The sequence below is a fragment of the Nanorana parkeri genome, unplaced genomic scaffold (assembly GCF_000935625.1).
Source record: "Nanorana parkeri isolate BGI_ZX_2015 unplaced genomic scaffold, ASM93562v1 scaffold76, whole genome shotgun sequence".
NCBI lineage: Eukaryota > Metazoa > Chordata > Amphibia > Anura > Dicroglossidae > Nanorana > Nanorana parkeri.
The window spans coordinates 1,258,128-1,275,765 of NW_017306344.1; the positions used below are offsets into that span (position 1 = coordinate 1,258,128).

Here is a 17,638-nt window from a genome sequence, read left to right on the forward strand (position 1 = left end):
TATATATATATATATATATATATATACACACTATATATACAGTATATATATGACTCCCCTGCCACCTCATAGAATGTGTAATGTCACTATGGACATCACATCAAGTTATTCATAAGTTTATGCTGTCACAACCTGCCCACAACTGGATGCTATTTATAGCTTGTTGGGAGCCTGTGGACAATGCAAGGAATTGAGTTGAGCTAACAGTCTTCTTGTGCAAGTCTCAATTTCCAAAAGGTTTTTAGACATTGCCTGACTGTGGACAAACCATGGCAACATGAATTGGGGGAAAAGTCCCATTCTGAGGTCTGTTTACACATTTAATCAGGAGGGTAATGAGGTGTTATGGGGAACACTATATCAAAGTTAACTTAGAAAGCATAAGAACACAGCTGGTTGGTAGTTGTGGCATCAGGTGTTTTTACACAGTTTTGTTTTTTGGTCTATTGTGTAAACACTTGTAATTGTCTGTGTTTTGAAAAGCTGTAAAGCTGAAGATCCAACTTTGAAATGGCTGCTGCATATAGATGACCTAGATCAACAATTGTTTTAATGCTGTGTGGGCTGCTACAAAGTGTTGTAAGAATAGGAAAACACCTGATTCGTGAAAACTGTTTGCAAATGGAAATAGGATTGTTGGATTGTTGCCCATAGCAATAAATCAGTCTTTGACTTTCATTCTCAGACCCACGCTGAGAATATAAATAAGAAATACAATTTGTTCCTATGGTGCACAACTCAACTTTTCGTTTTGCATTTGTCATATATCAGAACAGTAAAACAGAAGATGTTTAAGCCTGTTATTATTATTTCTCTTGGACTGCAGAGACGGAGGACTCAACATATTTTGTCATAGGTGCAGTGCTATACCGCACCCTAGGGCTCATCTTGCCTCCTCCAGGGAATTCACTGGCTGTCAGTTCAAAGGTTTTGACTGTCACCATCCGGCCTCTTACTAAACCTCCAGACCAGCAAGTAGTGGTGGAATTATCGCATATTATCAATGTAAGTAGTATAAAGAGTATAAGCACTTTGTCTAGTTCTTCTTTTTACTGGTACTCATAGCCTCTAGCATTTAGTTATAAAACGTTATTGATTTGTTGGTCTCAAACTTCAATTGTGCAGTCAAACTGCAAACAATTGAGATTGGATCCTTTCACCATGCATGGGGGAGAAGAAAAATAAAACTGTCCCAATTGGGAACAAAAGTTGGTTTTGATGACTTGGCAATCTTTGCAAGAAATACCTTTTCCGATCTCTGAAAGAAAGGCATGCCCCTGTTTGGGAAGCAAAAATGTTATGCTCTTTAATTGTAACTCAGATTAAAGAGCTTTTTGATATAGTATTCAGTACATGTTTTCTTTTTGTATGCTTATAAAGGCTTCTGAGGTGGCTACTGAGCCGAAATGTTAAAATCTGTATGTGTTATTGTGTGAGAGATTTAGGCATAAGAAATAACCATTCTTGGTAAACATTTCATTTTTAACATATCAAACGGTAGGTTGTTAATATTAGATCTTTTGAGAGGCCAACATAAGTAATTTATATTTTGCAGAATTTTTTTATTGCATTCTAAGACAGTGCCATATTTCTTGGAGTTAATAGGTGCATTTTAAATCTCCAGCTATAGACAGTGAATTGTATCTGCATCTTCTCAACTGAATTTTATTACAAAGTGCCTCCTTGTTTAACAGGGTACTTCAAGCCCCCAGTGTGCTGTATGGGATTACTCAAAAAGGTTGGTATCCTTGTCTGATTCTAATATATATTATCAAACAGAGGGGACAATGTAAGAGATTTGATTCCCTTCTTTCTGACCTATATAGTTTAGTCAGGCTATCGTATTTCTACAGAGTTAAAATGCCTTCCATAGCAATGCCCAGAATACCTATGTTTTAGTAGAGTAGCTGTGCCAAAGGTTACATTTTTAAATCATATACCTATTATCACAGGCTCCTGTCTTTCAAAAGAATATAAAGACTTGGTTATAGCCTAGGCAGTGAAATCTAATTCCACCATTATTTGTGTATTCTTTGTCACCATTACAGGGCTGGAGAGCTTGCTACAGAGCTATTCTCAATGTGGCCACAGCTAACATGATCTTTTCAGTACATAATCTAATTAAACGAAAATCACTGCTAATTCAATAATGGCAGTTATTATTCATACTTTTATTCCTGCAGTGTAGAAGACTGACATAAGTAGGTACAGGAAGGAATGGTGCTGAAAGACTTTGCAAGGGTTTCATTGTGGAGCCAGGGAGCTGTCCAAACTCGAAAAGTGCTGAAACCCAGATGCATGGTTTTTTCAAGCTTGAGTGTAAGCCAAGTATAAAATTATAATTGGTATGTCGTGCAGCACTGTTTTATAGGTATGATATAGGAAAGGGCATAGTTAATATGCATGGCTGATATATTGATGTACTTCTTCAGACTCATTCAATAAAGCAGTGCAAAGTGTTAAGTACAAAATGTGGCGTGTATGTGTGTTGGGGGAGGGAATGTGTGTGACACTGCAGTAATGCATACAATGCAGTTCTCAGGTACATCTTCCTGCTCATGGGCTCCAGACTTTTAGGGGTGTATCAGTAAAAAAAATGTTAATATAGATTATTCTATAAAGACATTGATAGGTTTTGCATCAATTGCCTTTATCCCTGGTTCTTGCAATGTACTCAGTATAGCAGTGTAGAAATAACTGATGATGTACAATGACCCATAACAGCCAGTCAGATTTAAGTTTACTGAAGATAGGTCTTTAAAAGATGACTTGTGATTGCTTTGCACTTTCTGCATTACTCTTTGCCTTGCGGAATAAAACTGCCAGTAAATCTTGTTCTCATGTCCAGGTAGTTATGAAAAGACTAGATTTGAGGTTTCATATCTCGTCAGCACAAAAAGCTAATTAAGTTTAACTATTAGGTGCTAATTAGCTTGTGCTTTTGCTGGATTACTTTTATAGAGTAAGCCTTCCAGGTGTATAACACTAATATGTTCCCATTAAAAAAAATGAAGATCCAACCTGACTGGTGAACGCATTTCCCCAACCCCACTCAATAGCTCTGCCATAATGACATGGTTGCTTAGTATATAATAAGAGACGATCATTGGAATTTTGCTGCTAACAAAACAGGCTAGCCATTCAACACAGCAGCAGAGAGAGAGGGAGAGACAAAGCCCTGAGCAGCAGTCATTTCACATATAAAAAGGTCTGTGAACAGCTGAGACTAGTTAATAAGGTCTTTCTACCTGGTAAGACGTGGACCTAGTAATGGAGATTTTTCTGGCCCTAAGCTCTACAAAGCCTCTGGCTCCAGGACCCAGAACATAAATTATGAATTGCTTAAAGTGACAATAAACCCTCAGATTTTTTAACATAAAACAATACTGTAATGTGTGCCTTACTGTAATCCATGGTTGTTTCCCTTCTCTTTGCTGCCCTTCCTTTTAAATCTGTATCTGTTCTCATGCTGGGCAGAACTTCTGTTTTGCAGCAGACTGCCTTGTCTCTGAAATGGATACACGGTGTCTGTGTGTAGGTTTGCAACCTGAGCCAGCACTACAGGGAGAGGCACTCAGCTGCAAAGGGAAGTTCTCCCCCAGCATGAGAAGAGATACAGATTTAAAAGGAAGAGCAGCAAAGAGAAGGGAAACTACCATGGATTACAGTAAGGCACACATTACAGTATTGGTTTATGTTAAAAAATCTGAGGGTTTAATGTCACTTTAAGAAAAAACTTAGTTTTCTCCATATCAGACACAAACTCTGGAGCCCCTCACCATGTATAGGTGAAACACCTAGATGACACATATCCACAATCCTGCTGAATCTTAACTGGCAAGTTTCTGATGTAATAGTCACAGACCACCCACTCCACATTCTAAGCAGGGTCTAGCATCTAGGCTTGCAACCATGTGTTTGTAAGATGGAGCCAATCACATATCTTAGACCTTGCAGGGTTTCCAGCATCATATTCTCATGTGAATACAGGCTGCATGCTGATGGCCATAGAGTTTAGAATACTCCTTGACACCCTTCCGGGCTGAAAAATCAAAGGCATTTTTGTTGCTCCCCTTTAAAAAGGGAATTAGCACATCTACCCGCTGCTCCTGGTAGCTTCTCGCTTTACGGAACTCTCTCTTAAAGATCACAGCATAAGCTTCAATGTCATCATACAGGAACAATTTCCGTAAAATGCTCTTAACCAGCTGTTGAGGTGCAACCGTCGTTCCCTGTTCCCCATCTGTCTCTCTGACCGGGCCTGCCCCTGCTGCTCTCAGGACAGTTTCACTTGCTGTTCTTACAAGGATGCCTAGTGAGCTTCTGAGGGTTGCCACATCTGTCGGGCTGTTAAGCAGTTTCCCTCTTGCAGTAGCTGGTTAGTCTGCTGCTGGCTAGCATTTGGCGATAAAAGTTGTTTTACAAGCTCCTCCATTTTACTCAACAGTTGATCTCTGTCTTTGGCCTTAGTCACACTGCTTAAAGTCGGCCCGTACAGATCCATGTGGCGTGCATGGCCGTATCGGGCCGTTCCCGGGAAGGACAGGTGCTGCGTGTGATTGTGCGCAGCAGCCTGTTCTTCTCTGTGGGAGGACATGGCCGTACACTTACCCGAGCTGCACATCCATGCGGGCGCATGTGTCCGTACTCGTACGCAGACAGGATGGATCCTGCCTACGTCCAAGCACAGACACCCGCACGGATGTGCAGTTCGGGTGAGTGTATGGCGGCGTACAGCCGCGTCCTCCCATAGGAAAGAACAGGCTGGTGCATACAATCACACGCAGGACCTGTCCTTCCCGGGAACAGCTCGATACAGCCGTGCATGCTGCATGGATCTGTACGGACCGACTCTAAGCAATGTGAATGAGGCCTTTTTAATGCACTGCCTGCACCCGAGCACTAAGTTGTAAGGGGAAGAAGTTCAACTGGTATTGGCAGCAGTAAATCATGCAAGAGATAGTGCACCTAGACAACAAACAAATGTGTCCTGTTCATTTATTCAGTAAGGCAGAAAACAAACACAGCTTCCGTGCAGGAGGACTTTGTGCAGCAAATTCATAGCATTAAACAAGCAAAACATCTGCTTGTCTGAGCCACTAACTATACTCATGTCAGTTCCTGACTAACAGGATGCCCCCTAATGGCTTCCCTAAAACATACCGCCAGCACATCATATTCTGTTAGTAGTCAGCCTTTTCACCCAGCAGCAGGCTCCCACAGCACAGAGAGGGAGAGAGAAAGCCCTGTGCATCAGTCAACTCACATATGAAAAGGTCTGTGGACACTGGAGACTAATTAATGAGGCCTCTCTAACTAGTAAGACGTGGACCTAGAAATGGAGACTGTATGTATCATTAAGTGTGCAGGTATGTCTTCCAATGTGTGTGTGCTTTGTGGGTATCTGCTGTTTCCCTTTATCTTTGTGCGGAGTGCGGAGGTGTGTGCGTTTGTGTGGGTGTGTGAGCAGTAGTGTAAGAACCCTTCCGAAGTCCTTATTCTTGCCATGTTTTATTATAACATTCCATCTGCTATGGTTGCCAGAGTAACGTGGATGACTGGTGAGAGGTCTAGTGATGTATGCCTGGGTTGTATTTCCTCTCTTCGTATAGGCAGCTGACAGCTTTCTGACAAGAGTCCTTAAAATAGCATGTGAAAATGCAAAAGAGATCTTGGGGCTCAGTTCATCGGTAGTTATATTAGGCGATGCTAGTGTTAAAGATACAATTCAGTAAATGTTGCACTGCATAGAATGTGCATTGAAAAAAAAACAGGTGTTCTTGTATATTCTGTCGCCTAGATGGTGCAACTTTTTACCTGTGAATGTAAATGGAACCTTTCACCTAGGGAAGATAGAATTAACTAATCATGCTTTACTACAGTGACTGTGGCTTTAGGGGAGATTGCACAATACATGACAGCCCAGCACAGAGAGCAGGAGTGCAAACTGTCATAATCTGAGACAAAACCACAGAAAACTCTTTTGAACCTACAGGCTGCTAATCATGTGTACTGTGTGCCAATTGCTCTCTTCTATTCTTTCTCTGCTCTTTACTCCATTTGCTTTTCTTTCTCTCATCTTCACTTCTTCATCTATAATCCCTTGTGAATAATGCCTTGCGGCATAGCTCCATCTCTCCTGTATTGCTTATGCTCACTATATCTTAGCCTTTGCTCACTGTTTCAATGCCACTACTCCTTTCAGCTAGTGTTTATGAATATGCCTGCCTGTCTTTGCACTGTACCTTTTACTAATCTACTATCCTTACAAGCAATATTGCAAATATTCTTCGTCATGTTTCAAACCCCTTTACACCTTCCACTTGTTTACCTCTTCTGTATCTTTTTTCTCTATTGTTTCTCCCCCTCATTTTGTCTTTCTGTGTCTCCCCCACACTCCTTCGCTCTCTGCCTCACTTTTCTCACTGGGTTTCTCCCACACACACATACACACACATGCACACATAGTCAAGATCCCAGCCAGGAGATGCAGGCTGGCTGAGCCTGTTCTGCATATGCTCAGCATTCCTAGTACCCTTTTTTATTTCCCCTGCAATATGTTATCACTGCCAGGTCTGCTTTACAATGTGCACTTTGTGCCTTCATTTATCTGTTTGTGATCCCCAGTGATGCATCCAGTGGGAGCTGGGACACCGATAGCTGTCAGACACTGCCAACCCACCCATCTCATACCAAATGCCTTTGCGACCAGCTCTCCACCTTTGCTGTTTTGGCGCAACTACCCAAGGAAATGGTAAGTTTTGTGAAGCTTACTTTAATTACCCAGGCCAGATTGTCACTGAATGTTGTGTACCTGGGCTATATTAGATGCTGTCTTTAGCCATACACAGGACTCGAGTATTATAGGCCTTGCTGTTACTGCTAGTGAGCTTGGTGTTAGGCAGCAAATGTATTGATGTTATTGTCTATTATGACTTGCTATGTATGGTTTTCTTGTGTGAGTTTGTACTCTCTTAATACTTACAGGTCTGCTTAAAGGGCCAGTCCACCCAAAATTGATTTTATGGTTACTGGTTGATTCTGGAGCCTTAAATTACCTAGGTGGTGAAACTTTTGCAGTTAAGTTTTCAGGTCTATATGACCAGCACAGCCATTGAGAGTGGGTCCCACCCTACCTGCTGGATCTTGAATTCATTTTATGTTTTTTTAAGTAATATTTATTTAATAATTTTCAAATGACTTCACATAAATACATTAAAATCTTACAAACAATTCCTTATAGCATCACTGAAATAACCCATTCCACAATCATGCACACAATCTTAATAGTTAATTCAAATCTATGAATATAAAACAATACACCTTCCATACCCTTCCCATCCCCCCCACAAAAAAAAAATCAGGATCTTAATTCTCACTTCTTAATAAATGGTCTCTAAGAATATGTCTACACCTTCATCGATCTAGTATATTTCCTCCACGGTCTCCATCGTTCCTCAAATCTTATGTAGTTATCATATAATGAAGAATAAATTTTATGTTATGAGCAAAGCTTCAGGAGTGAAACTCCAGGGTGGACAGGGACACAACTTGAACCTATGGTAGAGTACTTTCATCTCTGGAGATTTAAAGAGATAATCGAAACCAGCAGCTAAATCTAGGCATCAGACTCCACCTATAACTAAAGCTTTACTTTAAAGTGACCAGATTTATCCTTTGGCACTGTACTATGGCCACCATAACTTCTCATTATCATATATTTGAAAGATAATCACTTAGTTTGTAATTGGGGCTGTATTTGACTCGTATGTGCGATGCATGGTGTTATATGACTACTCATAAAAATGACGTCAGTTGGGTATGAATGAAGATCCTGCATTGTTTTCTGGAATGAAATTCCATTAAAAAGTATTTCTGTCGGAATGCATAGTTACTCCGCAGAGTGGTTGATGGCCATTCAGTTACCTTCTTTTGCCTATGCCTTCCTGATCTGTCATTGCTGACATGAATTGTGCTTTTTTTATACATACATAAATGAAATGAACATAAATACATTTTTTAACATAAATGATACTCGCAACTGGGTAACATGGGTTCTTGTAAGGTCCATAATGTAAATCCAGAAATGAGAATGCGTGGCCTGTCATTGCATATGATTCTTTTGGTTTATAATGACATATATGGTACCCACGCAGTAGCTTTGTTTTACATGGAGTTTGAGGACTCATGAGGATTCCGGAAGAGGCCATAGTACATTTACATTGGCGGCTTGTTATGTTTTTATGTATTTCTTTTCCAGTTTTTGTAAAATATAAGAATGTATCGTTAGGATAATTAATGAGGCCCTTTAGAAAAAATGTCTGTACAATGTTTAGCAGCAGGACTTTCTGTGTTTCCCTCTGCTTGAGTGGGGTAATTGACAACCTTGTGCACTGCATGCAGATGCAACTGACTTTCCCTTTAGGGTTACATACATGTTATTACCAGGGTATATATGAATAAAGGTAAAGAGCACTTAAGTGGAAAGGTATCCACTCTGTCTGTACAGGAGATTATATAGTACCTGAATTTCAAACCTTTACTGCTTGTCTGATTGACAGTTAGCAAGGTGCAATATGTTGCGTGGCTATAATATAGTGATGGTAAAATTAGGAGAATTGCTAATTTAGCACTTTTTGTTTGTCTTAATTCTTAATCTGCAGAGAATTATGCAAGTAGAGAATTCAGACAATCGTGGTTCATGTATTGTACAATTTTTGGCAGAGTGAACAAATCTGCATGTATCTATTGAAAAGGAAAAAAACATATTCTATTCTGATAACCATATGTGATTGATATGTGATAATTGTAATTAGTATACTAATTCATTTTTTTTTCTAAAAGTGTTCTTTGTACTTACACGAAGACTTAGCTGCCTAGCCAAAGTGACATTAAAAAAAGATTGGGGCAAACTATGACACTGTCAGGGGTGCAATCAGTAGCCATATTTGATCATCATCTGTTTCTACAAATGCTCACGCACACCTGGCGGAGTACAATATTTTTCTCAATAGTAGTCCTTTAAATCACCAGAATGCATTATTGCATTTGCTGTATCTGATTAGAGGTAGTATAAGTAAAACTTCAGACACAACATGCCAGTAACACTAGGTATGTCATAGAGTTTCAATGGCATTGGTTAGTAATATATTCAGGATTTCTGTGACTACTCACCCTCCACCCCAAAGTGTAGGTTAAAGATGCCCTTTTAAGAATGCTTATAAAATGTGTGCCAGATTGGTAACACAGATTATCGTGAAATCTTACAATGAAGGGATGATTTAATTCTTACAGTAAGTTAGTTTATCATTTCTTCCCTATGCAATATAAGTCAGTAATGGCAAAGCAAGTACAAAATCTGTTCCTCTTCTGCCTCCCCCTGCTGCCCCCCCCTCCTCCCCACTGCTGCAAAGAATAATATTCCAAATTTGGCAGTTAGGTGTTATCAGTATGTACGCAGCTCTCTGTATACAGAGCAGAGGGGTGGGTATATATGAGAGAGAGGAGGGGTAGTATGTGTCATGCTGTGCAAAAACGAATTTATTTAAAACATCAGGAATATGACATTTCATATTCTGAATTACTACGTGGCATGCAGCTGGTTCATATCCTAGCTATTATTGTTCTGTAGGCTGTATTTCTACAATGGCTAAGTGTGAATTATGTCTCTCTCCTTATCTTGTTGAACACATTTTCTGTATTTATACAGTTCAGTGAAAGTTAATTGTATTAAACAATATCTATCTATTTATCTATCTATCTATCTATCTATCTATCTTGTTCTCATTTTCGCTACCATCCACCTTAACTCTGTTAACATCAATATGTTTTATGAACATGATATTTTGGTTTTGCTGATCAAAATATGAAACAAATCACAATATAGATTAAGAAGAACAAATCCTTATGATTTAATTGAGCTCATTGATTGAAGAATTCAGATCAACATGTAACCGAATCCTGTATTTGACTAGTCAGCATCCAGCAATGAAAACCAACATATCTGAGGGCATTCCTGGCTGTATTTCAGTCTGACAATGAACTGACATTGATTGGTTATCCGGTAATCAAGGCATATTTATATTGTGGGCACTTTTTTCCAAAGAGCTGACACTTTGCTGTCTCAGCAGGTGATGGATGTCTCTGGCTCTCCATCAGTCCCCCTGATGATTGGCTGTGCTGTCTCGTGCATGGCTTTACTCATACTCCTTGCTGTTTATGCTGCATTTTGGAGGTATTGTTGTTGTGATTTTGATCCTTTACAATGCCAATTTTAGATTTACTGTACTTATGGATATGTTCATAAAATGAGTGCGAGAGAGTTTTAGTTCACATTAAAGAGACCCTATCACAGGAGCATTAATTTAAACAAAGATTGTATCCTAACTTAACATATTTTATATATGTTAATTTCCTCTAAAAAAAACTCACTTGTGCAGACATATGAGAGCACTGAGACAGCTGCTTTGCCCTGCCATTTTGGATTTGATGTCAGTAGCCCCACAGACTCAGAACTGTCACTCACCTGACACTCTGTAGTGTGTGTTCCTCTTCACTTCTCTCTGGACAGCTACATAAATGTTTATGTAGGGAGGTGAAGGGTGGGTAATTAGGCAGAGAGCTGTGGCATACAAGGGGAAGGGGACTGTCTAGGACACTAACGGGTAAACATTTCTAGCAAATTTAAATGTATATTGTCAGTGAATATAAAACTATTTATGGAAAAGAAAAACTTGATATTGTGCATTTTGGGTGGCAAGGTTTTACAAAACAGTTTGTAGTAGTACAAGCAGACCCAGGTACATCCATGTAGGTCAGTCATTCTTAACCAGGGTTCCCCAGAGATTGTTTGTGGTTCTTTGAGCTCTGGCTTAGTGACCTTTTTTTTTATGGTGCCTGCATAGTTGACATTAGACATGTGCGATTCGTTTAGTTCCGAATCGAAATTCGGACGAATTTTCGTAAATTCAGACATTCGGATGTATCCGAATTCCGAATTACAGACATAACGAATGCAAACGAATCCGAATTTCCATTTCCGAAATTTGGTAGCGTTGGCACGAACGTTCGTTTCGTTTTCTGTTCTTATTCGTTTCGTTCGTTGGAGCAAAGTGACATTAGAGAAGGAGAAAAAATATTTTTTCCCCCCTCAAATGTCACTTTTGCTGCAAACGAACGAAACGAATAAGAAACGAATAAGAAACGAATAGAAAACGAAACGAACGTTCGTACTAACGCTACCGAATTTCGTCCGAATCCGAATTGACTTTCACACCCGAATCCCGAAAAACGAAATAACACAAATACGAATTTAAAACGAAACGAATTTTTTGGCAGTGCACATGTCTAGTTGACATGGAATTCTGACCACCACTGTAAGGGGGGCATTCTTCCACCAATTCTAGCACCAATGTAAGAGGAATTTTTGCCATTGACCTCTCCGGGACCTGAAAATTATTTTAGGGGTTCCTTTGGGGTTAAAATTAAGTGAAAGGCTAATCTAGAGCAAAAAAAAAGTAGAGGTGTTTCCTTAAGTAGCCAATTAGATTTTTCCTTTCCTTCAAGCATGCATGCAAGTACATGACATCTATATGTTGTTTGATTTCCAAGATCCTGAGTCAATATATTCAGATCAGTATACACCAAAAAGCAATATTTAACACCAATTTTAGAAGATTTATTGTTTTAAATCTAGACAGTTTAGACAGATCAAAATATGTTCAGGTTCTGTATTTAAAAGGTAAAGTATCTAGTCCGGTAGGAAATGATGAAAAATCAACAGGGACATTGGAAAATAGAAACACAATTTTAATAGAGTGAGGAAGGGTTAAAACTTCTGACATTGCTTCTACTGCTGGTTCTAGTACCTGTCTCAGTGATGACCACAACCTCTATTTATTGTACAGATGTCACTGGGACAGGTAGTGGGGTCACAGACTGGAATTAAATCCTGACCAAAATTTTAAGTATCCCCACTCTATTCACAACAAAATTAAAAAATGTTTGCGCTGTAGTTAGACTTTAACAAATATAATAACCTTGCCAGACATTACTAGGCACCACCTAGAAACAATTCATACCGTAGGTTATATTTTCCAAAATGCTGCAATACATCCTGGGAGCCCCCTAAAACCAGGGAGCCTTAGTATTCACATTTAAAAAAAAATTAGCACTGAAGCACATCCTTAGCAGATCCCACAATGCAGTTCACAACCTATAGGGAATGTCCTTGCATATACATTATGGGATGTGGTAAGGTTTCTCTGTGCCATCATGACTAAGATGGTGGAAAGTTGCATACTGCAGGTCCCTTGGCTTTTGGGACTCCTTGCAGCAGCATTTTGGAAAATCACATCCACAAATAGGCACATGGTGGCTGGCAACGTTGGTGTTATTTGTTAGTAGTATTGACAGGTGTGTTGTAAGCCAAGAATTAAATATGAAGTCATACTTGTGTATCAATGTTTTCTCCCCACTTTACAGGCAAGTGCCCTTGTTTCTGGCTGCTGGCAGACCAGACACGCTAAAATTTTCACAATTCTTGGAAATACAGGCACATAGCAAAATGTCACTTACATTTTATAGCTAGTAATTGGGATCTATTGTGTTGTCTGTGCAGCTTGACACATTTGGGTACAGTTACAATATTGACTATTCTATGTATTCTTCCATATGTATCACTCTGAATAGGTGATAGTCCTAATTTATTTTCTTCTTCAGATTCATTCGTTCCGAGCGCTCCATCATTCTGCTCAATTTCTGTTTGTCCATCCTTGCCTCCAATGTTCTGATTCTGGTGGGACAGTCCCAGGCACTCAGCAAGGTCAGCAACGTGTTTTATACCTTGTCTACTTTGATCTGAACCCTCCTAAAGTTTTACACTTGTGGTCATCTTAGTAAAGCTTTTGTTACTAAACACAATGATGGTGCCTTTTTTAAATCTTAGCCAATAAACAGAAAATGGACATGGACAGCTATGTTGTAGGATTACAAATAAGAGGAACAGTAGCAAATGTTTACCATAGGCATGAGCAGTGCATCATATAAAATTGCTATTTCTTACATGATAAGACCCCACTTGATATGTTTACAATGGTATCTAATGCCACTACTTCTGTCAGGGAAGAAGGCTTTTGGCTACAAGAGTATTTTTGGTCAGCAATCTTTGGTCAGCAGTCTCAAAGTCGCCCATAAAAAGAATGTTGGTACTTCAGATTTCTTGCATTTAGATTTTAGATACATTTCCAGGATATGATTTTTCATGTTAATGTCTGTGCTAGGGAAAAAGGTTATTAAGAGCTGGATTGATTGCTTACATCTGATTGATAATGTGTTTGAGCAGCTTCACGGGTATCTAAAAAAATCATAGTTATTGGACTGCTCTCCTTTACCCCTTACCAGAATTATAAGATGCATCTGTTGCAGAGTTTAATGTGAAGAATAGAAGCAATTTTAAAATATGTGAGCACGTATACATTTTTTGCATACAGAATGTAGTACGTTCAAAAGAGTGTGGATTGGAGTTAAAAATAGTATCACGTTATCAACACGCTCAGCTTGGTACAATTATCACATTGTTACTTGTGCCCGGAAACAGCTTACAAATAATTTGTGCTTCAAGCCCCCACTTTACATCTGCACTGCTTCCTCCTAATACATCCTACGCACGTTGGTGTAAGATATCACTGTGTGCTGTGTCTGATTTCATTCCTTCCCTCCAATGCTTTAATCAATACCTCTATTAAGTTACATGCTCAGTAATATTCTGCCAGTTATACAGTAGACCAGCAATACTGGGGAAAGAGGGGAGATTGGAAGAGGGATCAATGTAGGAATGAAGTGGTGGGTGGTGGTGTGTCAAAGGTGTATTTTTTTTATTTATTTTTTATTTCACCTAAAGAAGGGCAGATTAATGGAATTGTTCAAGAAAATCACAGTTAAGTAGGAACAGGGCTGGCACAATAGAAACTAGGCACAGACAAGTTAGTAATGGTGGTAAGAAGAGATCGGTCACTGTATGTATTTCCTTTGTATATTATACAGTATGTCACTAGCTTACTGCATGCATTTGTTCACTTCTCTGCATCTTTCATTCATTAACCACCAAGATGCCCTAGCTATAAATGTATCTATAATTAGTGATTTAGAGCTGAAATAAAAGTATTGTTTTAGTCATAAAGTTTGATAAATAGTAAAGATTGCAGTAGCACAGCCAACACTAAGGTGATGGTAGTGGAGGGGCAGCTCTTTCACAAAAGATGTAAAAAAGTATGCTATCATTTATATTTTCTTACCTATTCTGTTATTCCACCCATGACAATCTTCATTTATATGACTGAGGAGGGTCAATCTTTCACCTAAGGAAGGGAAAACATTTTCACCCCTCCACACCAACAATTGCCCACTGGAGAATATTTCATTTCTTAAAGTATATGCACACCCAATCACCCAAATCTCATTTAATATTTTTTTAACATGGTAATGTAATTTCAAAAGTTATTGTCAATGTTTCATTAAAATAATACCTGGTGATCCTGCCATAAAGGTTCATGATTAGGCACTTTTGGGTGATAACACTCTATCCTTGGCTCCCAATTGTGCTCCTGTACAACGTCTTCGGGGCTTCCAATGGAGACTTCAAGTGCCAGTTTTATCACATATTAACTAGGCATGGACCACTCTGAGAAATGCCATGCAGCTATCACTGGAGTGCAGCATATTGACAGGAAGTGTTGCAAACAGGTTGCAGGAGATCAGAAGCACTGGGATTGAACAAAGGATGAAAAAAGTGTATTTTTAAAAAGGCAGTTGATACACAGTGCTTTAGCAAACTAAGTGTCATGCTGTTAGATTTTTCATCTACTTTAAAGTGTCACTAAACAGAGTTAAATCTTAAAAATACATTCAAGTATCTTAACGATTAACCAAAATGTATCTTATTTGTGTATCACTCAGCTGTTGATCCTCAGATCATCTTTGAATTGGTGTTGACACTGTCCTTCCTTCTGGAGGGTGGCTACTTTTGTTTCCCATGGTCCCTGTGTGTTGTAAAGCAGCCACCACTCCTGTGATGGACAGTAATCTCAATACAAACTTGTAAACTAAATGTGAGACTGTAGTCCTTCACAGGAGCGAGCTTGCAGCAGTGGCTACTTTACAGCACACACAGGGACCCTTGAGAACAAAAGTAGCCAACCTCTAGAAGGAAGGACAGTGTCAGTGCTAGCTGAGAAATACACAAATAAGATAAATTTTTGTTAATAGCTAAAGTACTTGAATGCATTTTTAAGATTTAACTCTGGAGTTTAGTGTCACTTTAAGTGAGCTACACAGTTAGTGTTGTGGTGGTATCTGCCATTTTAGATTCTTAATTGTAATTCACTGAAGCAATAGTGCTGATGCTACATAGTATTCATGGTTGGGATCCTCAACAGCTGCCTTATCCAGAAACTAAATGGTTAACTTGCCAATGCCTTTGGGACTAAAGCAAACTCTGCTATAGCTGCAGCCATAACACTGACTTTGCTGGTGTCTGATCATATTGCAACCGGCTACTGTGGTTCCCTCATCTAACCCAAGGATCTTTTTCTCTGCAGGCTGTCTGTGCTCTCATTGCTGCTTTCTTGCACTTTTTCTTTCTCTCATCATTCTGTTGGGTACTGACCGAGGCCTGGCAATCCTACTTAGCCGTCATTGGGCAAATGAGAACACGTCTGGTCCGTAAACGTTTCCTATGTCTGGGCTGGGGTAAGAAAAAAACAAGTTAAACCATATCTTATAGGGCCTAATCATTGGTTTTATTTTTTTATCTACCTTGTTTGTGGCTCATGGCACTGGAGAGGGAAATACAGTCATTAGTAAACATTTATGCACTAATGCCACTGTGATTTCAGATTCTCTATGAGCCATTATATTTGTAGGCATAATTAGTTATAGAACATTACTTGGCACTGACTCGTTGTAGCCTACAGGTTGCAGCTGTAAAGTATCTGATCATTTATTACTGCAGAGCTGTTTTAGCCTTATTTTTCATCAGTCGCAGGTTTACTTGTGTATTGTAAGTTAACTATGTGTTATATTCACCACAGTTTCTTAAATTTCACATAAACTTCATTCAGCATAAACTGGAACTCCAGCCAAAGTTTTTTTTTTAGATTTGGTTAGTGTGGGGAATGGATAGTGTCTATCAACACAGAGGAAATATCCTTTTGCTTTCTGTGTATTCCCTAGAACAGGAGGTCAGGAGAATCACTCTAACATTGCTGCTGTTTTGGAGATGCTTCTGTTAGATTTTAAATGCTGTCTGTGTCCCCGTAGAGGGGATTTCCTTTTCTGTTCTATTTGACACCCGTTGTCTAGACAGAAAATTAAGGGCAATTTTTGCTTATGGGCACAGAGACAGCAATACATTCCTAAAATAAGTTCAACAGTTAACTTTCTCTACTGGAAAATGTACTTTAGTTGTTGCCTGTGTCATTGCTAGGGGGGTTATCCCTATTTTTCTGTTTTCTCTACCTCCTACAAAATGAACAGGAAGTGGGGAGATTTTCCCTCACTCGTGTCCTGCCTGACCCCTGCCAAATATTTAGGAAGAGCTGAGATGTTCTGTCACTTCCTCGTCTGCCTTATATAGACAAGTTAGGAGAAATTTCCCAGATAGCAGTAAAAAGCTGACAGGGTTCTAAATTTCCTCACTCTATTCATAGCTGGCTGTAGTTGTAATTTAAAGCACAATGTAGCTTATGTATGTATCACTCAGCTGTAGTGCCTCAAATAATCTCTGAATTGGTGCTGGCACTGTCCTTCCTTCTGGAGGGTGGCTAAATTTGTTCCCCATGGTGACCGTGTGTGTTGTAAAGTAGCCACCATTCCAAGCTCGCCCCCGTGATTAACTACAATCTCAATACAAATTAGTAAACTAAACGTGAGATTGTAGTCCATCACAGGAGTGAGCTTGGATCGGTGGCTACTTTACTACACACACAGGGACCATGGGAAACTAAAGTGGCCACCCTCAAGAAGGAAGGACAGTGTCAGCATGAATTCAGAGGTGATTTTAAGGATCAACAGCTGAGAAAAGTGGACAAGATTTTAAAAAACAGAGGAACTCTATGGGTACTCAAAATAAAACCCCAACACCTTAAATCAGTTAAAAAATCATAACTGTTTTATTATAAATTTCAAAAGCCAACATAATGTTTGTTTTACATTGTCCTTATTGCATGATAATCTAACAAAGATATAGCACCCAAACCCACCACATTATCATTATGACACATTTGAAGAGATCATATCAGTGCATCATCTCTTGGTTGGTAATAGCAAAGCCATTGGTTATGAACATATGGTGGGGATGCTGATGAATTCTACTTGCCTGAACAATTCAGAAAATAGGAGGTTGACCAGCAAAAGTTACTTCACAGATAACCAACCCCCTCCCCCTCAACGGGCTATTGGAAGGTTGCCTTTAAGGTACTTTTTGCTGACCAATGGGAATCAGTGTTTTAATTAGGATTTATCCACATCTTTTTGATCTGAAATAGATTTCTTTCTATATTGGATTTCTTCAGCTATGGGATTTCTTTATAGATCCTTTTGGGATATAATTTGTGGATAACACACTGGGATGATGTGCTTG

General features: G+C 39.2%; 1 protein-coding gene across 1 annotated transcript in view; it reads left to right on the forward strand.

Moving 5' to 3' along the window:
• The window catches only part of ADGRB2 (adhesion G protein-coupled receptor B2), a 204,754-nt gene that overhangs the window by 151,808 nt on the left and 35,308 nt on the right, over nt 1-17,638 (forward strand). The window contains exons 13-18 of the mRNA XM_018576759.1: nt 827-1,005; nt 1,695-1,738; nt 6,628-6,754; nt 10,131-10,234; nt 12,721-12,823; nt 15,597-15,747. Of these exons, the coding sequence (XP_018432261.1) occupies nt 827-1,005; nt 1,695-1,738; nt 6,628-6,754; nt 10,131-10,234; nt 12,721-12,823; nt 15,597-15,747 (708 nt within the window). The remainder of the gene's footprint in view (nt 1-826; nt 1,006-1,694; nt 1,739-6,627; nt 6,755-10,130; nt 10,235-12,720; nt 12,824-15,596; nt 15,748-17,638) is intronic.